Below are 27,157 nucleotides of genomic sequence, written 5' to 3' on the forward strand. Positions count from 1 at the left end.
GTGGTAAGCAGGACTAGGGAAGTCATCCTGCATCTGTGCTCAGCACTGGTGAGGTCTCACCTTGAGTACTGTGTTCAGTTTGGGGCACCTCAATAGAGAAAGGACATTGAGGTGCTCAAGCAGGTCCAAAGAAGGGCAGTAAGGCTTGTGAAGGACTTGGAGAATATGGCCTATGAGGAGAGACTGAAGGAACTGAGGCTGCTTAGTCTGGGGAAAAGGAGGATGAGAGGAGACCTTACTGCTCTCATCAAATACCTGAAAGGTGATTGCAGCGATAGCAGGGCTGGTCTCTTCTCACAAGTGACAGATGACAGGACAAGGGGAAATGGCCTCAAGTTGCATCAGGGGAGGTTTAGGTTGGTTATCAGGAAAAAATTCTTTACTTGAAGGGTTTTTAAGCACTGGAATAGGCTCCTCAAGGAGATGGTTGAGTCACCATTCCTGTATGTGTTTAAAAACTGTTTGGATGTGGTGCTCAGGGACACGATTTAGCGGAGGATTGTTAGTTAGGGCAGTATGGTTAGGCTGTGGTTGGACTCAATGATCTTTAAGGTCTTTTCCAACCTGAGCAGTTCTATGATTCTATACACCTAGGTCATTAAAAGAAATATTAATCCAAGTCAGCACACTAATTTTGTCCACTTAACTAAATCACTTTTGAACCTGAGACTAGTTTTCTAAGATCTTTCACAGAAAAGACAAACAGAAAATCCTGCATGAGAATTCAGGCAAATGTATATCTACATGTGTGCATTACTGCATCATATTTTGTAGAGGCTAAACTTAGCTAAAAGAATCAAAAGCATGCATGTCTTCAGTTTCCTTCACTTATTTTTATAAAGACTGAGCGAGATCCCCTTGAAAAGTAGTTCTGGAACTTAAACTATAAGAATACATAAGAATATTCCCTGTATTTGTGACCCATTTTTGTGTGTGGATATTCAGATATCCAACTAAACTCTAAACTTCACTACTGCACAATGCACGTACATATTTGTCAATACATTACTTTTTTTTTTTTTAAAAAAAAAGCACACTAGGCCCCTCTGTTTTTTGATGTACCAAAGAGCACATTTTCATCCTCATCTTTCAAGCAGCTGTCCATACTGACCACAGTGAGGCTAGTCATAACCCTCATTCTGTACACGTTCAAGGAAAGATATCCTAATGTTTATGCAAAACACAAGCCTGTCAGACTACAGTATGCATCTGAACACATTGCTACCCTGAAAAAACAACAAAACCGTATTTTCATCTGAATACTCTACCTTGTTATTTCTTCTTTAAGTTTACATGGGTCCTCTGCATAGAATTTAATGCCAAAATACAGAGTGTATGGTGGTCCAGCTGCAGGAAAAAGAAATGGGTGTAAAAATCGATTGTTATGAATTTACAGTTATTGTGAATTGTTCGTAGTTGATGACAAAATGGCTATTAATCAGTTTATCTTCGTATTTCACAAAACTTAAAGCCACCAAAAAACACTTAGCTACCTTCAGAAAATTACACCCATTACCCACGAGGAGGAAAAAAAAAAAAAAAAGTTTAAGTATTCTTATTATTATTTTTCCAGTCTACTGTTTATTTATTCTCATACTGTCTGCCTACTTGGAGCTTGTCATAATTTGAAAATTTAAGTTTAGATTTATTTGCTAACTCACTATTTCTCCAAGATTTTTTTTACTGCTCAAATTTGATATTTAGACACTTTTTTGTACATGAAAACAGTTTGAAAAATGTTAATTCTGCATGAAATATGATTTCCTGACATAACTAATATTAGTACATTCTATACTTTCAAATATCATATGGAGGCACCTAAATTATGTGCTTTAGTTGACATACATTTGGAAAAGATTTTCTAATTCACGTTTTGAAAATGTTATTCTTCAGAAAGACAGTTAGCACTGAGACTCATACAGCCAAATTTATTCTATGCATGCTCCACTTCTACATTTTTTTTTAAATAGAAGTCCTCCAATTTCTTGTTAAAATAAAAGTCTTATATTAATTAATTACAATAAAATTGATGGACCTTTAATATGGGTTTACTGAATAGTGGCAGCAGGGGTAGACATTATATTATGAGCAAGAGGCAGTATTTTCATTTTCAGAAAAAAAAAATCGGGGTTTTTTAAGGTATGGTGTGGTAGAGGCATGGAGCTTCTACAGAATTAACTACGCAAATGACAAATGGCACCATTTATTATATTCTAAAGTAAAATTTAATCACAATGAAATCTTTGGACATTAGTTATACTAATTCTTGTTAAATGACAGCATGTACAATCTATGTGTGGAATTTTGATGTAACTACAAACTGTAGTAATAAAATGTCTCAAGAACTACCAATCTGTTTAGTCTGGAATACAATTTTTGTACAGACTATCTATTGCCTAGAACATTGCTTCTGTTACTTCACTTCAGATAGCTTCTTTAAGTTCAGATTAAATACATACTGTTTATCAATTCTTTATGCTCAGCAAGGGTCTTTGCAGGATCCAACCAGTACTGTAAGACAGATAATTATGAAAATTAGTCACTTAGCACATAAAATTAATACAGAATTATTGCAATTCTACATTTATTCATATATTGATATTTTTTCCTAGGAAAGCAGCACAAGATGATTTATCTTCTCATCAGGATTTAGAAACTCAGCCAAGATTACAAGAATATGAAAATTTACAGAAGCTTACGGAATGCCTGTATGACACGCTTCAGCCTTTTAATGACAACTTTGTACCAGTAGAGTCATTTCTGATAAAACAAACACATCTGTCTGTACAAGTCTAATGCTATGCATCTTCTCAGGGGGTAGCAGTCTCTCTGAAAGGAAATCTTACATTAAAAAGCACCACATCTCAGGCTCCTGACCAAGCTGGCTCTATGAAAATATCACACAGCATAATTTTTTTGTGTACCTTATCTACTGCAGCTCTTATGCTTACTCACAACCTTGCCATTTTCTTTGTAGGGGATAAACCTAAGCAGAATCATTCTGAAATAACAGCAACAGCAACGCATGTAAGATAAAACCTACACGGAAAGAAAGGAAGTGCTGTGTTTGATTTCTGAAAAACTACGGATTGTAGCAGAAATGACAGGCATGACAGCATTCCTGCAACTACTAAGAAATTACTGTAACAATGCAGTAATCAATTCAAGTCCATAGGATGTGAAGATATAGGCTTGACTAAAAGCAAAATCAGTATTCATGTTTAGAAAAGGCTTCCAGTAGCAGGTGAAGGGTATCACCGGAATGCTTACAGCAGCTGCATTTGAGATTATCAAGGTACGTTAAGCACGCCACAGAGGGATGAGCTGTTACAAGGATTCCCACACCATTTGAGCAACAGAAATGTAATTTCTCAGTGATTTTTCTGACTCAACTTTATCAAACCTGTACTAAAATCTTCACTGTCACAGTATGGCAGAGTATCTGCAGACTTCTTGTAGCTTTACATGGCGCCAGCATGATGAACATTCTGCTCTTGTAATGACCTATTTATTTTTTAGCTTGGCATTTCTATGATTCAGTTAATGGAAGAAAGCGCAGAAGCCAAGACTATTCTTGCCATCACTTTTTTCTTTCCTCTTCTGTCACACAAATTTTGTGGATCAGCAAGGACTGGCATACTCTCTCAAATACCAGAAATAGAAAGGCTGCAGAATACAGCTGTTAGAAAAGCAAATTACAGGAGATTTTATTTATTTTTTTTATAAGAAATTCCTTACCTGTCCCCTGACCTAACTAGAGAATAAGAATTAAGTGGTTAAACAAAAAAAAAATCTTCTTTTTCTATATAGAGAACTCTTTGGACTATAGAGTTTATTTGTCAAAAGGAGTAACATAAGGAGGACAAGGAAAAATGTTACAAAGGATTTGAGCAGAAAATTTTAAGCAACTAATTGCACAAACTACTTCCACTAGCTGCTCATCTATCTGTTACAAAAACAGCTGTATGCTTTGTTCTTGGTCTAATGGAAAAAATGTCGCCATTGCAAATCCAGGAACGTTTCTAAACAACCACCATAAACCAAAACCATGAAAACCATCATCCACTCATTATTCGAGCTGAATTTCAAAATAAAGTCATTAGGGTGGTACTTCACAAATGAGGGAGATCCTGCGTTCAATTCTAATCCCTACATATTTGCTCAGCAGTCAAGAGTGACAGTTTCACAAAGATGTGGTTTGAGAAGCAAACACTTCAAATGTTCAAAACTTTGAAGGGAAAAATACTCAATGCATGTGTTGACTACATCCACTAACTATTCCAACAGAATCCTTCTTAATCTCAGAAGAATGTAGGATGGAAAGAAAACTTGTCACGCTCAAATATTGTACTGAAAATTCTTATCAGAAATTATCTGAGCTAGCACAGTAGGCTGATAAAGAGATTTCAAAGTCAACAGATAGAAAAAAATACAAAAGAGGTCTGCAGTGCACATTCTAACCACAGAACAATCCTCTTCCCAAAACTGTCATCACAGTGTGAAAAACACATCGTAAAGACAGCCTGCTTATCACTGACAACCTCACATTACGTTGTAAGACTAAAACCATACTGTTTCAAAATCAGATAAAAATATGACAGAGTAACTCCTTCATTAAAAATATTCCATAAGTGAACCAAAATCAGCTTCAAGATGCACTGTCTTATAGGTGTCTTTGTAGTTTAGGTTTACTTGCATAGATAGGTCATTTGTGAAAAAACCTGCATTTACAGATCATCTCTCATCTTGTGCCATCTTATACCACATTGGCTGTGGTAAGACAGAATTCAGCTACACAACTGATGTTTGTATGGACTGTATGGACACGAGCAGGAAATATTGCCAATTCAAAGCTGCATCTTAATTAGATATCTTAATTCTCACCATGCTGCATTTGACCTGCAACATGAATTATATTCTTTGTTATGGAATTTAGAGGGAATCCTCAAAATTTAGACGCAGAGGGAATCTGAAGAGCAGAGAGGAAACAAATCTGGTAGCTCATTTTGTCAATCACATTCTTTCCTTCCTCCAGACTAACTCAGCAGGAGGATTGCATCTTGAGCCCTCATCATGACAAGATAGGTTGCTGCTACCCACCCTAGGGAAGCACAGAATCAGCTGGCATAAGGAAAAAAGCTCTTGTGAGGAAGCTATGGCCCTCTAGATCCATGTGTTGCATAGGTGAGGTTAAGCAGCTCAACTCAAATAAGTTTACTGCTACAACAGAAAGCAGTGAGGAAAAGGCAAGAATCGAATCTGTCTTCTTGTATCTTTGGAAATGCCAGAAAGCCATACTAAGAATCGCTATGAAGCTACTCATTATTTTAAAGGCTGCCAACATTTTCCTGAATGGTGGTGGGAAGATGTGGCTTTCTAACTTCATTTGTAAGCCAAAAATTAATGGAATTTCAGGGGTAATGAAAAGGCATTTTCCAAGCCCATATTAGACAAGGATGAGAACATTTAAAAAACCCCAAACCCCTACAACAGAGTATTCTACATATGCATGCATACATAATAACGTGTACTAGATTCACATTAAAGGTTTGCATATACACACAGAAAGTGCTGGGCACAGTTTAAAGCTCATGTTTTGAAGTGCAAAGAGAAATGGATTAAATAAAACCAACACACCTGCACAACAGGAGTTGACAACAAGCTCCACATTTGTGAATGCCAAACTAGCTACAACCTGAAGCCTTATTTTTTTTTGTCTTTTTGAAAGACAGATTACACTTCACAGCAATTTGCCACCTGTACCTCTCCTGCCCAGCAGGTTATCTGACTTACAAGCAGCCCCCCAAGTACTGCAAATAGGTGGAGGCTCCAGCATTTACCCATCCAGTTGCAGGCAATGCATTCTGTGCACCTGAAAGGAGAATTCAATATTTGCAGGAAAAAAAAAAAAAAAAAGGGAAAAAAGTAATATTTTAAAATATTACATTTCAAACCAATGAAACCACCATTTACTAAATTGATGGCTACAAATTCACTAATTGTTATTTACAAAAACCACCTACTATCAGCTAACACAAGAAATTATTATTTATTAAGATTGATGATAAATATACAATGATATCAAAGAAAAATATTCTGAATTTTACAGTAGAAGTGTTGGAAAAAAAAAAAAAGATGTATTTAAAAAAGCACAGTATATCTAAGAATACACAGTCTACATTGCCATTTGTACTTTTTACAGATCTGGCCTCCAAACAAAAATTCCAAATTGAGAAAAGATCTAAAGAGTACTGTGTCCATGCACAATGCAGTATTTCATAATTAGCCCTCTTTAAATGGGTGCAAACATTTTTTCATGAATCCAGAGTCTTTATTTCTTGAATTTGCAGAGGGTTAAAGCCAGGTCAAATTCCACCAACATGCTTGAAACAAAATATTAACTAGGCTGAAATGTTTGCTGTGGTATCAATCAATGAAATGTCTGGTGGAGATAAATTTGTCTACTTCAGACTAAATCCTGCACTGTCTTCATTAGATTCTTACCAAGCTGTACTTATGTCACATACTTATGTCACACATGACAGTCATTTCTGTTCACATTTTAAACAAAAAACAAATCACAAAAAAAAGAGATCTTTTTCATTATAATCTGAAATTATCAAGATTGTTCCATAATTTAAGGCAACACTAACAATCAGAATTGTTCCATCAGTTTTTTCTGCGAATGTTCTGTGCATGTAGCCACAAGTTGGTAAACTGAAGACATCTGGGTAACCTCACTAGTAAGTCTGAAAACTGAAAGTGCTCCCGTATGTAATACAAAATTTGTAACTCGTTAGGCTTTTCCTACATACAAAACACAAAGTATGGAACACTTTCTTATTAGAAACTGAAATTATACTGACTATGCTGACTATGTCTTGGATCAATACAAGTGCAAGTTCCACACTGATCCTGCTGCACTGGAAAAACTCTTTTAGCTCAACTGCCTTCAGCTCAGCTAACCACCAGCTTTGCCTAGATTGTTTCAACCCACCACGTATCTTCTATAATTGTTACTTTCTAATCAGCATTGTCAGTTTCCATTTTCTTTTAACTGCTATTTACAAGCCCTGGTCTCTTCCTTTCTGTATAATTTAGCGTATCAGCTTTGTGGGCATATGTCAAATCCACACAAAACCACAATGAGCAAGTCACAGTACACCTGTTCTTCTAGGCTTAAAATATAGACCACATGATGTGACAGTAATGTCCTACAAAGCATGCATTTTCAATTGTAAAACAATTTTATTAAAGTTTAAAGTTTTACTAAAATTGTGTGCTTTCTTTCTATCGTTAAGTTAGATATAGTCTGTTCACTGTTACCCCTTCCAATCTGGAATAACAGCTAGGCAGCCAAAGCATACTGCAATTAATTTATTTATTTATAATTATTTTATTAATCATGCAGGATGGATCTGAAAACCCTTCAGTTTGTGAGGTGGCACAGCAGGGACAAGTTTATGGCTGTTTGCTGTGCTCAGTTTCCTCTCAGCTGGTCTGACTGCAGCACGCAGCTCACAGTAGAAAGGTCAGTTTCAGAGCTACAAATAAAATACATCTACAGTAGACACCTACAACACTGGTACAAACATACAGCACTGCTATCTCATGCTGGAGCAGAACATGCAGGTTAGCATAACACTGCACTCAAACAATTGGGGCAAGGGAAATCAGCTTGGATATGATACTGAATTAACACAGTGTTACTGCTTTCTGTATTTGTATTTCTCCGCTTGAAGCCCTAGGAGAATGTTAATATCCTGTACACCATGAATGTAACAGCTCAGATAAGAGTTACACTGGAGAAGACAATAAAGGTATTCGCATTGCAGCTCTGGGTTAAGAGGGTTCAGTGCGAGAGTTCAGCTAGGGCTAGATGGAGACAGTCTGATGAATGTCAGACTGTAAACTGCAGCCAGGCAACAAAATACTGTCAACATTTAAAATGTTTGTGGATTCCTATTTTTCTGCATTAAGGTAAATACAAAATCGTTTTTTCTGTGAAAGAAGCTCTAGAAGCATGACTTTTCCACATCCTTTTGTGATTTGACAAGGAAATGGTTTGGGAATTCAAACGTACCCTTTACCTCATCAAACACTGCTCAGCCTTTCCTGAGATATGTGTAAAAATTGCCATTTCCATTCTCTTGTAAGTGCCTCAAGAAAATACTGGCCTCCTGCCAAAGCAGTGATTAGCCCAACTACCTGCCCTGAGGCGCATTGGGAAATGCCACAATGGCAGCAAGCAGAAGAGGTTAGGAAACGCTACCAACAACCCACAGCATTAGCTCAACCCATCTGCTCATTCTGACACAGTTTTACACGACTTAAAATAAATTATTGAATACTACATATTAACTAATTGTTACTTCTTTCTTATTCAGAGCACAAGTAGACACAGATAAAGTGTTCTGGCAATTCCAAACATTCATGCATTTATTTTGCAAATTATACCATCCTCTTAACCTTGAAAGTTTAGGGGAGCCTAGAATGTCAATAAAGAGAAATATGTATACCATAGCAACAGTGTCATCCAACTTATGCTTTACTCACTGCTCATGACCCTTCTACAGTCACCCAGTTCCATCAATCAGTTTTTTTGCCATCACCTATTTTCTCACTTGCAAATTAGTTTGTTAACTCTTCAGGGATACTCATTTTTGTGTCATGCATTCTTACATTACACAGCATAGCAAAACCTTGTTCCCTCATTAGAGCCCCTGGTACTAGTAAAATAATTATGATACCACCCACCTAAGAAGTAGCTCACAAACACAGCACTTAAAAGACCACCTGGAAGTGCAGAAGTGTGCTAAAATAATGGGGAAAATGACCAAATAAGTATTTTCAAACACTTAATAAAACACTTAAATACATGTTTTGTAACTGGATTATGTTCTTTAAAATTCATTGCTTTATTCACTCTAATTCATCCATCATTCAGTTAAATATTTAGTATCACAAAAAAAAAAAAAAAAAAAAAAAAACCACAACTGAGAGGGTAAATAAAAAAATATTCCCACAATGAGCAATGAATTAATAGGTGGCCAAAACTCCAAACGCATTTTTCAGCCTGAGACTAATTCAGAGGAGTAGTTTTGAAACTAATTAACAAGCTAATCTTTTCCCTTTTCCTCCAGGAAATCTGCTCTGGCCAAACCAGAACATACCCACTCTAAAATTCATACTGGGTTTCTCGCCAGTCACTAGAGTGCTAATCCCAACAAAGCAAAATGTTTTAGAGATACCCAGTATACAACCAAATACATATTTATGGCTGAAGTCCAACGTGGCATTTATTTCATGGAATCTTTCCTTTTTACTGGTCATTCTTAAGACACTACAAGACTTCACAAAAAATAACAAGCTAGCAACAACCATCATAAGATGTGTAAAACTGAATACATTTGCTCATTTATGGACTTTCCACACAAAAAACTGCAATTTTTAATTACCCCAGAAGAAAAACAAGAGCAGTAGGTGCTCTCATAGTGCCTTAACACAGCCCAGTTGCAAAGCCTGCAGCACAACCTCAGCTAGTCACTAAGACAGCACCTATGTGGTAGGCAGATGCATTCCCTGCCAAGAACCACAGCTCTCCTCTCCAATTGTGCATCCTGAAAGCTTCCTAGCTTTGCGTCAGAACAAAGCTGATGTGATCACCACTCTCCCACATATCTAGGACTCTCCTGCAAAGAAAACCTGTGGGCAGAGGAGCAAACAGCTCTCAAATGTTGGTTCTGCTTTGGGCCCCTTGCTACTAGGATATTGAGTTGCTCAAGCATGCTCAGAGAATAGCAATGAAGCTGGTGTCAAGACTAGAAAAATAAAAAACATAAGGAGTTACAGAGGGAGCTGGGGTTGTTTCTCCTGTTTCTACTTTTCTCTCTCCTGGAGAAGAATAGGCTGAAGGGAGATCTCCTCACTGTCTACCTGAACTACCTGAAAGGATCCTGCAGCAAAGAGGGTGCTGGATTCTCTCCTCAGGTGACAAATGACAGGACAAGAAGAAATGGTCTCAAGATGCACCGTGGATGGGCTGGATTGGATATTAAGACTTTCTTCATCAAAACTATGGTCAAGCACTGCAATGGGCTCCCCAGGGATGTGGTGAAGTACTCATCACTTGGAGGTATATGAGAGACATACTAATGTGTTAGTGAAGAATGATGGTACTTAGTAGGTCAGGTTGATGGTTGAACTTGAAGATCTTGGAAGGTCTTTTCTAACCTAGATGATTCTAGGATTCCATAATCCCTGGGGAAACCAAGAAGCATGGCAGCTTCCTGATGGGGAGCTGGCCAGAAAATCATGACAAAGCTAACGTTAGGTTTACCCTGTTACAGAATGATGTAAGAGAAAATGGCAAAAAGGCTGTATTTTCATTTAAAGAAGCTGAGTTAAAGGGTTATGCCACACAGCTCATGCACATTATCATAATACAAAATGCAATGATGTCACACAATCAAATTAGCTGTTCTATTAGCTAGATGCATCCTAAAATGTACATTTGTGCATTAAATCTTTCACATAAGAGATGTAACCTTCACTGATTTTCATAATACTCTGAACACCGTTAAATATACAGTATACATGCCTCTGAAAATGATCCCAGTAATTGCCATTTCTATTTTATTTGTCTTTGCAGGAAAAAAAATAAAGCACTTCAGAGAGCAAAAAAACCACCCTTTTTTAAAAAAAAAACAACCTATCTGCTCTATAAACATACCTTAATTTCCTCAGGAAATCAAAAACACCTTTAGGTTCACAGCTCAGTCTGACTTTTTCCCATTGAATGAAATGTAGCTAGAAGCTTATCAAGGAACTGAATTTACAAACATCTAGGCTGTGGCACAGAAATGAAGATTAAGATTTATCAAGTACAGCTGCATTCAGTATTACTTTCCTAATAGTGTACTGCCTTCGGTTTCTACATTTCTACTTCAACTAAAGTGAAGAAAATGGCAAATAATTTAGTCAGTTCAACAGCTCTGCTGAAATGCTTTGCAGGCCATTTTTGGAGGTGATACCAGGTGACACTGCCCCATGTCACAGCCTGCTTTGGCCAAAACACCCCACATTAGTTTCAATTTTCTTGCCTATTAAGAAACATAATCTCCCTGAAAAAAGTTCTCCATGCCTTTTGGGTCCTTCTCAAGAGGATCTCCTTCCTCAGAGTCTGGGCTTGAGGACACAGCCAACCCAAGGAGAGTCCTGAGGTCACGATCAATTTCTTAACATCTTTGGGCTCCACTGGCAAACACGAAGGACATGTTTGGATATAATACATCCATGGCAAAAGACTACACTCCAAAACAGCTGCTCAGCAATAAGCCCAAGTGAATCAATCCATGATGTACTTGGAGATCCTCCCTCCTAGGCACAACAGCCATAGCCAAAGCAAGAGCAAGCTGCTGACAATCTATCTCACACAGAACTCAGAACCAGGGAAGCATCACCTACTAAGCATTTGCTTCAGTGCAAAGCATTAAAAGAAGCAAGATATAATAATCCTACTTTCATACCGCAATTTATACTATTTATGTTTTCTCCCTTTTGTTTCCAATGTTCTCCTGCAGAATTTAGCGTATGATTCTATTCTGATTAATGGCCATTCCAGTGCAAACAAATAAAAAGAAACTACTACTGGAAAACTAACCCAGGAAACAAGTGAAAGTCAGTGAAAATACAATCTAATGGTCTGTAGGCACATATCACAAGCAGGGTAAATTTTACAAACAGGAAATCCCATTTGGCTTGTCTTTTACTCACCGTTTGATGATTTCGGTCACAGTACCGCAGTCCAAAGTAATCTATCTCCACTAGGTTTAAGTGACGAAATACGTAGCCCAGGACAACCGACCCTTTCGTTGACTTCTGTGGGAAAGAATTTACACAGCCTTTTCACAAAGATGCTCTGCTGTTGTCGGCTATGTGCAGTGGCATTCATGCATTGTCAGCTTTTTCTAAAAACAGGAGGCAGTTCCCTGAGCCTCTCATCAAAATTTCAGGTAGGCGGATCTATTTTGCTCTGTTACACATTTAAGTGAGTATTCTGTAAATATCTTCAGGTAGTGGCAGGTGCACAGATAGAAAATATACAGTAAACAGCAACAAAAAAAACACTCCAGGGTACTTGCATCATATGATGTTCTTTTTTTCTTGCAAATTTCTGTACTCTGATCAAAATTCTAATTCTCATGACATATGTCAGTTCTAAAATCATACACTTCCTTCAAATATGGGCCTGTCACACATAATCTGACAGTGAAGATCAGAAAGCTAAATTGTCCTTAAGACTTACAGCCATGCTACTCTGTTACTGCTGTTTGTAAAGGAGATTACACTGCATGTGTTCTCATTTACATTGTTTTTGATAGAAGTAGGAGCAATCCTATACCCTGAATTGAAATAACACCACTGTTTTCTTGGATAGTAATTAACATGAAGATCTATTCCACCATTAGCAAACAGTGCTGGGGACAGTACTACATGCAGCATTCTACTGTTGATAATGAAATATAGTGAGTTCACCTCCACCTGAAAGCCTCTTACTTGTTGCTTTGCCTGGCAGCCAATACAACTAAAAGGCGAGGAAGATAAGAATAATTACAGACTGACCACTCTTCAGAATCAGTTCGAGCCTTTCACTGCTATAGTCATAAATTCCACATGAAAATATGGAAATAAATCATAACTAGGTTTTGTTTAGCTGCTTGACAAATATAATTGAAAGGTAATGCCAATAGCCAATTCACAGCAGATTTCATAAACCGATTTGCATCCTCTTTAATCCTCTAGATTGTAATAAAAACACCAGAGAGATGAAGCAGGAAGTGGAGACTGTGAAATACTGTTTGTATCGTTTTTTTTTTTTTTTTTTGCCTAGAAATAAATAATTTCAAAAATAAAACGGCAAATTTTAACTATAAGGACAAAAATATGACCACACTGACAAGCTCTGCCAGCGAACTTTCAGTCACAAAATGACAAGGAAGACACGCCCATGCCTTCTCAGCAGGTGAATCTGGTGAGTATCTGTGCCTGGTCACACTCACAAGGTCAACACAAATTCTCAGAAGACTGACCACAATCTAAGACAGCAATGGTGTAAACTTCTGTTGCAGTCTATCCTTCCAAGCAACTAGAATCAGATGCAACTTCAGCATGTACTGTGAGACTTAATTATCCACAAAAGAGAAAATTATTTAGGGAAAGACATAACAAAGATAAACGGATAATCTCTGAACACTTTTAACATGTTGAAGAAAGCACAGCAACATAATGGTTTTATTAACAGATTCCTTAACAACAAACTTGGTTTTAGGAACAACATAAGGCAAGAATCATCCTTCATCAAGAATCAAACCACTTCAACAATTCATTTTATGAGCAGGCCTAAAAGACAGTAATCCAGAGGCAAAACTGGAGCAGTCAATTTTCCAGTCAGACATGTTACAATAACAACACACTCTCCTGGAATCAAAGACACTAAAATAGCACAGAACTTGAGGGATTGGACTAGATGATCTTTCAGGGTCCCTTCCAATCCCTGATATTCTGTGATTCTGCAATTATGCTAGTCAAAGGTATTCAATTCTCCACAATTACACAATTCAGGATTCAGCCAGCCTTCTTGGCAGGCAGTTTTTCAGTCAGCTTAGGTACGTCGTGGACTCTGCTAGAGTCTCCAGAGAGTTTTGCTCCTGTGGTAGCTAAGTAATAGCTGTTTTCCCTGAAAAGCACAGGTTTCACACCTGATTTAGCTGAAATTAAAGACTCCCTTATTTCTATTCAGAGATTAATGTGTAAAAGCCTTTTATTTTCATGCATTTTACTTTAATTTCTTGGCTGAGAAAGAATATAAATGCTTGTTCATTTATTCTTTCCACACAGCTCAGTTATCACTCCCACGGCTGTAATTCCTGCAGAAACAGGCAACCCAGTTGAGGCAAAATGCTGAGCAGAACCATCCCATTTGCAGCAGCAGGCAGTTCCCCACATCTATGGCAAGAAGATGTTGATTGTCTTCAGCCAGCCATGCTGGGTGCCACTACCTCCATAGCCCTCCCCAGCAATGTCTTTCATATCCTGTCACGTGCTGTGCAGGCAGTCCTGAGCCACAGAACTGCAGAGGGAAGTGTCATCCCCTGCCCTTCATCCTATCCTCACCTGCCTTAATCTCATATTTTCTCAGCACGGAGGATTTCATTCAGAGCATATAGCACTGCAAAAACTACACAATCCAACTTGTATTAAGCTCAGACTTGCAACAGACTTGCATTCTGAGGGGGTAAACCCAAGCATGTTTGAAAATTTCATCACCAGTGCTTGCAAGAGAGAACAAAGAATTGTTCAAATGAGTCATAACACCTTGCTCTACATGTTAGCACTGTGGCTTCATTAAACCAGAAAGGCAGGTTTCTACTGGCTAAAGAAAATGACAGGCACAATATAAAGGAGACATCTGATTTAGTTGTATTATTTCCATCAAAAAGAAACAGTCCTTTAAAAATATTATAGTGCAGTACTTGAACATGTTCACATTATATGCATGTAGTCAGCAGGAATCATTCTTTTCCACACTGCTCCCTGTTCTAAATCCCCCATGAGTTTTTTCTGCTTTACATTTGTTGTTTGTTTGTTGTTGGTTTTCTTTTTATTTTTTCCTCTGTATTGCACCGTCCTTTGTATTGTAGCAATGCAAGCCAAATCAGATTCATACTCAACATTAGATGAATTTAAAGAGAAAGCAAGATGTACATCAGTGTCTGTCCCAGAGGCACTGTAGTTCCTCTCCCATGAGGAAAGGAATGTAGGCACTGAAGCCTTTATTTACTAAAAACAAAATAAAGCACAACATTGTAACATCATCTTTATTAGTTCAAGCACCCACTGTAAACCTTTCTCCTGAAAGCAATTCAACCCACAGAGCTCTTACCCTCAAACCCACAGCTCTTACCCTCATAAATGCTGGGGAAGATGCAGATGAGCTCAAGTCCCTACAAGAAAGCTTAAAATTTCAGTTTTACACAGCTGTCGTCTTCTGATATGTCTGCCTTTCCCCCGCCACCATTATGTCTGCTGGAAAGCCACAGCTGATGCCAAATTAATTACTCTGCTTATATACTGGCACAAGATAAGAATAGAGAAGAAGAGCAGAAGGTTTCTCATGTGGAACAAGGAAGTTTATGAGTGCACTGAAAAACAGGGAAATAGCTATGAAGCACAATGCTCAATTGCACTGGGAGATTCAAAAACACCTGTGAACCATCCCCAGACCTCCCCACTGGTATGGCCACAGGGGTCACACTGCCAATGAGACTTTTGTTCAAGAAGTGCATGTGAGCTGCGCCATGTGCTAGGCAGCAGCTGCTGCCCATGCAGTACACCCTGCGCTTGCAAGCACTGGGGACAAATAAAGCACTGGAGACAAATAAAGACAAACGGGGAGGCACTGGGACACACAGAATAAACTGTAGTATTTTGCTCTAATTGAAGGTTTCTAAGGAGAACTTAAAATATTCTATAAAAGCAGCCTATGATCATGCAACTTAGCAGGAGTAAGTTCCTACTGTTCCAGGTAAGCACATCAAAGAAATGAGTGTCTCCAAGCATTGCGTGTAGAGTACTATTCTTATTCATTCAGACATACTTTCCGCTGTACCTCAAGCTAAGAAAAGACCAAATAACACCGGTTTGCCATCACCTTCTATCTATAAAAGCAGCAAGGCATGGGACTCTAGAATCCAAGTCACCAGCACTGAATAAATAACCCATCTGCCCAGGGCAGTCAACCTGCCAGGCCTCAATTTGTACAATGCATGTTCAAGCAGAGAAGGTATTTAAATTAACAATTTTTAATATTTACAATTGTTGAACTAGATGAAACAGTTTGACCTCAATTTACAGTATGCAAGTTCACACGAAGATAGTTTTACATTAGTGCTATTTTATATGTGCAATCATTCTCTCCCAAAAACACTGCATAAGAAAACACTGCAGAAGCTGAGGATGTAACACACACAAGTGCACTAGCACCGTCAGTCCTAAGTACACATCATGCAAATGCACCACATGAACTATAAAAGTCCATTTCCACCTTCCCTTGTCTTTTACTGACATTACACAAATGAACTTGTAATCAGCTTTTTATTTCCTGAGAACATCCCACAAGTTTATAGATGTATAGACAGATTTCCCCATCTACACTTCTAGGAACTTGATACAGCGCCCGCACCAGTTCTGAAATGTCAACAATTCGTTGTTTCCACTAATGGTGAACTAATTAATTCTACTTACGACATGCCATTCTAGAAAAATGTCCAAAGCTACATCTTACTCACCTTTTTTGTAACAGTTTCACATATCCCAAATTTATAGATATCTTTCAAAATCTACTTTAGTGGCAGTGGTGAAAATTCCAAGTGGTAGAATCTCAAACCGGTTAAACCTCTCCCCTTTAACTATTGCCTACAGAGCACTCAGATGCCTAGTTACAGATAAGTAAGTATAAACTGACTTACTTCACTACGAAAAAATACCCACAAAAAGTTGAAATAAATATCTACCAAAATATTTGGGTTATAGGAAACTACTTCAGCTCAGTTGACTTCCTTACAGGAGATAGGTAAGAATTTCAGCAAGCAATAAAACTTAGAGTAGCCCGAGACTGTAACTCTACCCCAAGTACCACCAAAATTACTTAAAATTGTGTAGTGCCATCTCAGTTTAGTTTATACCACAGTAGCATTTGTAATCCAGGGTAGTCAGCTTCAAATCATGCAGACAAACACTGAGCCACACCACCAGATAAACATAAGCAACAATATTTCCACAGTTGTGCAATGTGTACACACACATGCATTGTGAGGAGAAGTGCTCCAAGCTCAGTGAAGTCAGCAAAGGGGTGTTAGAGCAAGCAAAAGTAACAGAAAGACAGATAACTTTTAGAAATGCAATTCAATACTTGATAATGCTTTACAATTTATCTCGTCAAGTATGAAAGATATTTTGTAAAACTGTAGCAACAAATTCCGTAAGAAAAGTTTCAGGCCACATTATTTTTGTTTAAAAAACTGTTCACTAATCTATCTGCTAACAATAAAACTATCCACTTCATCAATACCTAGTTTACTATTTGACAGATGAGTTACATGACCAATAATAAGATGTTTCTACTTCACATGTATTTTAGAGGACTCCCCTGCACTGACAGATCCTACCCACAAAAGCAGGGCTGTGTGGCAATCTGCGCAGTGGGAATGAGGACTGCAAGGAGATGCTTCTGCTCCAGACAAAGATTTGAACTTCCAAGTAATTTCTTCCTATCTCTGATTCCTAAATATCGAGTGGGGGGAAGAAGTATATAGAAAAAATTGAGAATTTGACAAGTGGCATCCCTCAGTTATTGGTGCTCTTTAATAACTTCATTAATGACACGGACAGTGGGGTCAAGTGCACCCTCAGCAAGCTAGCTAATGACACCAAGCTGTGGGGTGCAGTTGAAACGCCAGAGGAACAGGATGCCATCCACAGGGACCTAGACAGGCTTGAGCAGTGTGCCCATGTGAGCCTCATGAGGTCTTGCGCCTGGGTTGCAGCAACCCCCATTACCAACAGAAACTGGGGGATGAAAGCACTGAGAGCCCTTTCAGCCACGTGTTCTCACAGCCCAGAAAGCCAATCAAATCCTGGGCTGCATCAAAAGAAGCGCAGCCAGCAGGGCAAGGGAGGTGAACCTACCTCTCTACTCTGCACTGGTGAGACCTCACCTGGAGTACTGCATTAAGACGGGCATCCTCAGTGCAGCAGAGACACAGACCTGTTGGAGCACATCCAGAACAGAGCCACAAAAATGATCCAAGGGACAGAATACCTCTCTTACAAGGACAGGCTGAGAGAGCTTAGGCTCTTTAGCGTGGAGAAGAAAAGGTTCTGAGATGACGTGATAGTGGTCTTTCAGCATCTGAGGGAGAGCTATAGGAAAGGAGACAGACTCTTTAGCAGGTCTGTGGCAACAGAACAAGGAGAAATGGTTTCAATCTCAAAGAGGATAGATTTAGATTAAATATAAGGAAAAAATATTTACAGTGAGAGTGGTGAGGCACTGGAACAGGTCACCCAGTGATGCAGTTGATGCCCCATGCGTGGATACTTTCAAAGTGAGGCTGGATAAGGCCCTGGGCAACCTGATCTAGCTGTTTGTCCCTGCTCTTTGCAGGGGAATTGGACTAGATGGCCCTAAGAGGTTCTTTCCAGCTCTAAGGACTCTGTAATTCTATAATTTATTTGGTAATTGCCGTCATTCAGTTCCTGAACTCGTGATCTGAGCTTAGAAAAGACTTAGACAAAGAGAGTGAATGATGCAGGTAAACACATAAAAATCAGCGTGAAATAACAAAAGTACAAGCCAGAGAGTAGCAGAAGTAATTATTCCAAGGGACAGAGAAAGAGGTAATTTACACTTACAAGTCACTGTGCAAAAAGACAATCAAGAGATCAACACTGATAGCAGGGTTGATGAAGGCGAGGATTCCAAGTTTGGACTTTGCTTGGGGTAAGAAAGAGCAAGAGAGTGCCTTGCTTTTTGGTCAGCCTTGTAGTGCTTTGTACAAACAAGCTCCCACAGGTATGCTATGCTCTGACAGTACAGCTATTCATTCCAAATGAAAGAATTGCCAAAACAGAAGATTAACAAGATGTATGCTGATCTTTTCTCCCTCCCATTCTTCGGGTTTCTTAGAAAAAGACGACAGAACAGCAACAACAAAGCAATTCAAACAATTTGAGCCAACTTGTGCTTATAACTAGAACAAACTGCAGGACTGCTCTGTTGAAATTTTGAAAGAATGAGCATCTCCTCTCAAGTTTTTAACACTTTTTCTCCTGAAAGCTTTTCAGTATTTAGATCCACGAGCATTCCCTCTTGACAAGCAGTTAGTCAAAGTAAGTGACATGCCTAAATTGTTCATTCTTGTACTTTAAAACTGCAATGTGTAAAAAGCTTAATGCTCTCTATACAACACCTAATTTAACAGAAGTGTTTACACTGATGTCCACATGAAAAAGTGAGCAATGTTAGACAGGAGGCTTTGGTACCTGAGATGGTCTTACCTTGGGCCCCAAGGCAAAAATCACAAAAACTTTCAGATGTGGAATAGAACCATAAATACCAGGAACAGCAAATTTAACTATAAGATTTGTATTAAATCCTTAAGTTCTATTTTCTGTGTATACTGACAAAGCCAGCCTGAGCTCAGGTAAAAAACAAAAAGAAACAACCCAAACGAGAAAAGAAGAAAAAGCACCAAATTGAAAATAAAAGTGCTTCAAAATACATTAATTGCAATGCAAGACAAAATAAGCAACAAAGATATCAAAAATTGCATTTAAAATAGTTTCAATGAATAGAAAAACATTTTGTAGATATCACAACAAGACAATTGACAAGAAACCAGTTTGAAATTTGAAACAAATCTGCCAAAAAATGAATCCAAGATATTTTCTGTGTCAGGAGAAAACTCTGCCAAGGCTGCCCCAGCCTTGTGAAAGGTGAGCTGCGTGCTGTAACCCTGCTGGGCAGAACAGCCAGGCTCAGGGCTTTTTGCATCACTCTCTGGAAAGATGGTCAGTGCCTTCCTACTCCACAGCTCTGGAGCAGGATCATCTCTCCACAGTCCTTTATGGCATTCCCAGTGTGCAAACAGCCACAGGGCCCTGCTGGTTCAGGATCTATCACTGCAGAGGAATCCTTTAAAAATAAATCCCGGGCAGCCTGTGAGAAATGTCTGCATCATGAATTCACAGAATCACAAAACTGTAGTGGTTGGAAGCGACCTTTAGAGACTGAGTCCAGCCCCCTGATAAAGCAGGTTCCCTACAGTAAGTCACACAGGAAAGCATTTGGACAGGTCTTGAAAATCTCCAGAGAAGGAGACTTCACAGCCTCTCTAGGCAGCCTATGCCAGTGCTCCATCACTTGTACAATAAAGAAGTCCTTCCATACGTTAGTATGGAACTTCCTGTGTTCCAGTTTCTGCCCATTACCCCTTGTTCTATTGGTGCATGCCACCAGAGAGTCCACCCTCACTGACTTGGCTCCTGTACTTTAGATATTTATAGGCAGTTATAGGATCCCTGCTCAGCCTTCTCCAGACTGAAGTATCTCAGGTTTCTCAGCCTTTCCTCATATGGGAGATTCTGCAGGCCCTTTATCATCTTTGTTGCTTTCAACTCTTTCAAGGAGATTCTTGTCTTATTTAAACCAAGAAACCCAGAACTGAACACAGCACTGCAGATGTGGCCTCACCAGGGCAGAGTGGAGGGGAGGATCACCTCTCTCAACCTGCTGGCCATGCACTTTCTAATGCACCTAAGGATATCACTGGCCTTCCTGGCCATAAAGGTACACCGCTGGCTCATGGCCATCTTGCTGTCCACCAGAACACCCAGGTCCTACTCTGCAGAGCTCTTTTCCAGCTGCTCAGCCTCTAACCTCTACTGATGCATACAGTTATTCACTTGCTCTTGTTGAACTTCGCCAGGTTCCTCTCTACCCAGCTCTCCAGTTTGTCCAGGTCTCGCTGAATGGCAGCACAGCCTTACGGTGTGTCAGCCACTCCTCCCGGCTTTGCATCATCAGCAAACTTGCTAAAGGTGGAATCTATCCCTTCATTCAAGTCACAGATGAAGATGACAACTGACCCCCTGAGGAACACCGCTGGTTACAGGCCTCCATTTGGAGACTCTGACACTGATCACAAGCCTCTGAGCACCGCCAGTCAGCCAGTTCTCAATCTCACTGTCCACCCATCCACCCCATACTTCCTAAGCTTCATTGTAACAATGTTGTGTGAGACAGTGTCAAATGCCTTTCTGAAATCAAAGTATACAACATCCACTGCTCTCTCTCCATTTGCCCAGCATGCGAATAGAAGACTATTCAGTTGGTCAAGCACGATTACTTCTCTTGTTGAAATCCATGTTCGCTATTCTCAGTAATTTTCTCTTCCATTTGTTAGGAGATGACACCAGAATGAGCTCTTCAATCACTTTTCCAGGAATGGAGGTAAGGCTGACAGGCCTGTTGCCATGATCATCCTTCTTGCCCTTTTTGAATTTGCGTGTGCTCATCTCCTACCTCACAAGGTGCTTGCAGACCACTTCTTTAGCATTTCTAATTAGGTTACGAGAGCATCTGCCTGATATTTTCATTTGCTGCTCTCCCACAGTTTAAGCAAGGTTTTTTTTTTTCCACATGTCAATTGCAAACTGATGGTTCTGTACTGAATTCTGTGGAGTCAACACTACAGCCAACTGACTACTCTTAAGTGCATTTAACATGTAATTTGTACACAGAAATGTTTATTTTCAGCATGTGTTTGAACAAGTGCCATTTGTGTTTGAATATACTTTCATTAAAATCCACACTTTTTTTTTAAGCTTTGCTTAAAGATGATTTTGCTACATTCTCCAAAAAGATGTTTTAGGACTACGGTAGTTTTCATTATTTAAAAGTTTTATTTCCAACTTGATACAGATAACTTCTCATTTTGATACATGCTAGAAGTCTACTTACTACTGCAGTATTAATTGGAGGCTAACGGTTTTTTACTTTTTTACTTTTGTTATCCTAAAAAAGTACATAACTTTTCTGTAAAGATTTTGTAATTCAACTGCTACAATACTTCCTGTTAAATTGATCTGACTCTTAGACTTAACTTTTACTGAAATTTGTCATGAAATGGAAATTTGTTTGAAAAAATAAAGACTGACATTTAAGAAAACTTTTTTCTAAAATCACTATTCTTCTGAATACAGTGAAAGAATTTTTGCCCTAGAAGTGGTTTTCTAGATATGTTCAGAAGCAAGTCCAGACCACAGAACAGATAAACATAAATAAATAAATAACAACCATGTTTGCACCGAGACAAGAATAATTTATTCATTAGCAGAGTGTAATGGCTGCTAATGGAGTAACTCTACACTCCTTCATTCTCTCTTGCCCCTTCTCAAATTGCCGGTTGTCCTGAACAGTTGCTATCCACTGACACATGCTGCACAAGGTCATATTACCATTTCAGCAGTACTGGGCCGCATTCAGCTTTAACAACCTTGACTGAAACAAAGCAAAACAAAACAAAACCCCTCCATGGGAAAGGAAGGACTCTGTCAGTCTTGCGAATGCAGCAGAATTAAAATGCCACACCTGGCAGCACAGCCTCTCACTGCTCTTTACCACTGGACGAGCCTCCTTGTCCCCTCACAGTAAGGGTGCCTCATTCAAATGTCATTCAATTCCTGAATCACTGCAGATTTCAGCTCTGAATACTCAGATGCACAATAATTCAAGCCCAGTTTTCTGAAGAATGACATCCCTGCACACTAAAACAAAACAAAACAACACACAGTGCAAGTACCAAAGTCAAATGATGACGTATACATTAAAAAAAAAAAAAAAAAAAAAAAAAGAAAAGAAAAAAAAGAAAGAAAAGAAAAGAAAAGAAAAAAAAGGCAGAAAAAAACAACCTGCACACTATCCATTCAGGCTCTTGCAGGCACACTGGTGCTACTACCAGTTTTTCCCTTTACCACTGTAATCATTCTGCACTGCACTACTTCACTCCCTCCTGCCAGTCTGGCATTTGCCCCCACAAGGATCAGGCTAGCACATTTTTCCACAGTGCTGTCCATGGGACAAGTAGCAGAGGCAAGTTGCTTTGACGGCCAAACAATTTTTTCACTGCTTCTCTCTTGGAAATTGTTTTGAATGAAGCTTTGTAAAATGACAGAATTCAGAACTTGGTGACTGGTATTCCTACAAATAGATCAAGCAATGTCAGTTGTGGTTGCAAACTTCTCTGTAATAACTTTCATTCAGAAAGATCCCACAAGATTTTCAGACTGAATTTACAGATATTTCACAGGTTTCATGAAGAAGTCAGGATTGTATTGGATGAGTTTTTGAGCGTGGAGCTCGAGCAATAACCCAGCTTTCATACACAATACTTTACCTCTTAAAAAGCTGCAGAACAATATGTTCTGCCCACTCTGAAGGGAAGCTACTGAACATTTCAGGCAGCCTTGTTCCCCCTGTGTCATCCATTCCTTTTCCCTTTTAGGAATTAAACTTTTCAAATAATAAAGTGATCATAATCCCAGTCATGCAGACATGGAAACTGCTTTCTCAATGCCTAGTCTTCATCCGTTCCCTAAAACTGCTAACGTATTTTGAAGCGGCTTTACATGCTTCCAGAATATTGTATATACATAAGAACACAATTCTGTACATGCTAATGTACAAGAAAGGGTCAATGTTCAACCTGTCAGGGTAGCTTGGCTATTAATACCAAATCCATGTTGGAAATTTACAGCATACAACACCACAGACTGCCTTCTGAAATATCTTTGTATTAATTTATCAAGTGAAATTTTCAGATATACCGGTTTTGATTATACAGAAAAGATTTCATATACACTGTATATCTTCAGCAGTCATCCGGAACTATTTCTCTAACAATGAATGTATGTAATCTATCAATAATAACCAGTAAATTTAGCAATAAAATTACCAAAATCTTAACTTACATTTAATGTTGGGGAACTGTGTTTTTAATGATGGAAATACAAACTAAAGATCTGTCGTACCTTGGCTTTGAAATCTATTCCTAGGTAACATTTTTGGTTTTGATTTGAAATCTAAAAATTGAATATCTTAGATATACGTGGTAGCTGTCTAGTTGTGTCAGCATAAATATTCCACATATTGGAGAAAAAAAGTAAATCAAACCCACACTTAAGCAGCACTAATGCAATACATCTCCATGAAGGAGAAGACAAACATCGTGTATATCTCATATCTCCAAAATCAGATGAATTTCTATCCTATTCATCAGATTGACACATTGTCAATAACACGAGTATATTAATAACACAGAGAATAATAGCATGGCAAATAGAATTTGCAGAACCAAATCTTCTTTCTTTACACCTAGTATCACAATAGAGAATATGACTATTCATTAGCAAAATGTTCATGGAGATGTGAGCAGTTAACCCTCCAAAGCCTACAGTCTACATTTTGTAACTAAGGAAAAATGCATACGTCCAGCACCTTCATTACCAGACCCAAGAGGTTAACTAATAAAATGCCTCGGGCATGCTAATGGGAGTGGTTATTTGTACTACTCCACGAGTGCTTGTACATCTCACGTCAGAAAGGTTTTAGAACCAGCTTTTTGAATACACACATTAATTAAAACTACATATAAATTCTGAATTAGGAAAAAAACTGCTTGTTAAACCAGAAGAAAAAAGTATGCGTTTAGAATTTACCAATTATGCAAAAATAACTCAATTAGCTTTTTCATCTGTAGGAATTTTTTTTAAGAATTAGCATGAAAACCTTATCCTGCTTAAATCACTATGAATTTTACCACTGATTTCAGGGAAGATAACGTCAATGTTATAGATACGATTTCTACTACTTATACTACAACACTTTGGACAGAAGAAATCTTCAACCTAAAATCTGCCTAAGGCCATTAATTGCTAACAATGGAGCTGACTGACTCACGAGCTCATGAATTTGAACAAAACTTCCAACTTCCTTCCAATAATTTAACAACGCAACAACTGAAGTTAAATTAAAGCAAAATAAATTACTAAACCAAAGACTGATGGAAAAACCTTTTCAATTTAATCCAAAAGCTTGCAGGCAGGCCACTAGTGTACAGTCAGGACTCTGCATCAGCGTATCTCTAGTGCTGCTGCAGTTGCACACTGCCAGAGAGCAGTAGGCACACCTCAGATGATTGTGCTTTACAGTAAGCTACTCTGAAGTACTGGAAATGCCCTGTGTAATTCTTTCACTGCAGGCAAATTACACCATGTTCTGGGGACAATATTTTTAAATTTCAACAAGAAAATCACTGCTTTTGTTTTCAGTTTGCTTGAAGTGTACTAGGTTCTCTCTCTTTTTTGAAGCCAACACGATTATTCACTCAGCTGTGATACAAGCTGAATACAAGGCATTTGACAGCCTTTCTTCTGTTTACATTAAATACAGCTTACTGTGTGATTCTTACTTGGTCCTATTCATATTGAAATGCGAAGGCAAAAAAGTAAACTAAATCTGCTTTCCAGCAGGATGCAGCAAGCCACACCAATACCCACCTACATCACAGTAAGGATTTATCCCAGCACCATTTCTGGTGGGCTCAGTTCCCAAGCCACCAGAATGTACCACAGTGTCTCAGCCCCAGAAAACAATCATACAATATGAAATATCCACAAAACGAATGTGCTCAAATGTAAGTCTTACTGAACACGGCAATTTTAACAAATCTAACTAGTTCTCAAACAGTGACATCCATATGGTTCATACAATATGAAATCATACATCCAACGAATACCACCATCTGGGGACCAAAGGAGTGGTTTCTCATCACTGTATACTAAAGAAAATTCTTCTAACATATCCCCTCTGTATCACTCTGCTTTGGACTACCATTACAGGATTAAATATTGGTTTAATAAAAGACAACTGGCAAAAACAAAAATACTGCATGTTCTTACTGAAGCTACAAGGACTACACTGAAAGTAATGCCTGCTAATTTTACCATAATGGCCCACAGTGTCAGAGGCAGATGTTGGTGGTAAGGCAGTGGAGACTGAACATTCCCAGCAATATTCCACTCCATTTAATTGCTGTGTGACAGCTGGCCGCAGAGGAGCAGCCTGACAAAATGGCGTCTGACACGGAAGCACATATGAAGCAAAGGTGTGTCACTGAATTCCTCCATGCAAAAGAAGTGGCACCCGCTGACATCCATCCATGCTTGGTGAGTATTTATGGAGACCAAACAGTCGATGTGAGCACAGTGAGATGATGGGTGGTGACACTGGGTCACGCCAGCTAGTGCAGACTTTTACGAGTGCAGCACACAGGCTCTTGTTCACCACTGGAGAAAATGCAGAGCTAAGGGTGATGAATATGTTAAAAAACAGTGGTTCTGTAGCTGATGATTTGCTCCACGGAAATAAATAGGAGGCCCTACTTTTGGCACACAAGACATTACCATTATGCAGCTGCTTAACTTGAGTTAGAAGAAAAAATTATACTTCTGGACATGAAACCTAATTTCATATTCATTGCCTAAGGAACACGAGTGCATGGTCACAGATTAACTGAACACCGACAGGAAAAAACAAACACGATGTTCTTTCTGCTTTACTAAGACAACACCTTTCTTTGCTGAGAGGTGATCTCCCAGAACAGGAGAAACTACATGGCACAAGTCTGAGCTTCAGCAGAATATCTGGTTTAGTATTATATAAGAAATTATTTATTAAATTGGATGAAGTATGAAAGGAGCTCTACAACAGCTATGAAGCTAACTAAACAAACAAATGACAATAATTTTTTCATTTTTTCTTCCTGAAGGTGGAACAAATGTCACTTTACAGTTTTTAATTGTGGAAATGCAAAAACAAGTATCAGTATAAAACTGTAAGGTAAAGAAAGCAGACAGACACACTTTACAGGAAGAAAACTACATGGAGGACAGCGTCCATAGAAACAAAGTATAAATGGGTAAGGACACCCCTGTCCCTGGTTTTGACAGATCTTGTAAAACTTATACCACATGCAGAAAATACCCTAGAAACATACGTACCCAATACCAATACATACACTGGAAAAAGGAGGAAAAAATAAACAGTGGAAAGGGGTCTGCAAAATTCTCAGCTCATAATAGAGCCTGTACAGACAGGCCATAGGAGCCAATAGGCAGTGTTGGTACTTCTTTTTTTTTTTTAATTAAAAAGATTTATAGAAGTAAACTTACAATTCCAATACATTAAAATATTAAGCACCCCCCCCCAAAAAAAAAACAAACTTGCATTTTCACTGAAGTGTGATAACATGGTTAAAAGTTGTACATTCATGAAAACAATACCCACAGAAGGACTTTATACTTATTTCTATGCTGCATATATCTTTAATTTTATAAAAAAGGAAAGCAGGAGTTCAAGAAAGTTAATCAAAGCAAATTAAGTTATATCTAAACTTCAGTAATATTCTAATGTTAACCAGCGAGAGCAAACACCTCAAAAGATAGGTTATACTTAGAGTTGATTACAGCATTAATC

General features: G+C 38.5%; 1 protein-coding gene across 3 annotated transcripts in view; it reads right to left on the reverse strand.

The window, feature by feature from the left end:
* The window catches only part of EPB41L4A (erythrocyte membrane protein band 4.1 like 4A), a 134,967-nt gene that overhangs the window by 77,170 nt on the left and 30,640 nt on the right, over nt 1–27,157 (reverse strand). For all 3 annotated transcript variants that reach the window (XM_048931382.1, XM_048931383.1, XM_048931381.1), the window contains exons 2-4: nt 11,776–11,880; nt 2,460–2,511; nt 1,269–1,347 (exon numbers count right to left, since the gene is read on the reverse strand). In XM_048931382.1, the coding sequence (XP_048787339.1) occupies nt 1,269–1,347; nt 2,460–2,511; nt 11,776–11,880 (236 nt within the window). The remainder of the gene's footprint in view (nt 1–1,268; nt 1,348–2,459; nt 2,512–11,775; nt 11,881–27,157) is intronic.

This window comes from Lagopus muta, chromosome Z (genome assembly GCF_023343835.1).
Source record: "Lagopus muta isolate bLagMut1 chromosome Z, bLagMut1 primary, whole genome shotgun sequence".
NCBI lineage: Eukaryota > Metazoa > Chordata > Aves > Galliformes > Phasianidae > Lagopus > Lagopus muta.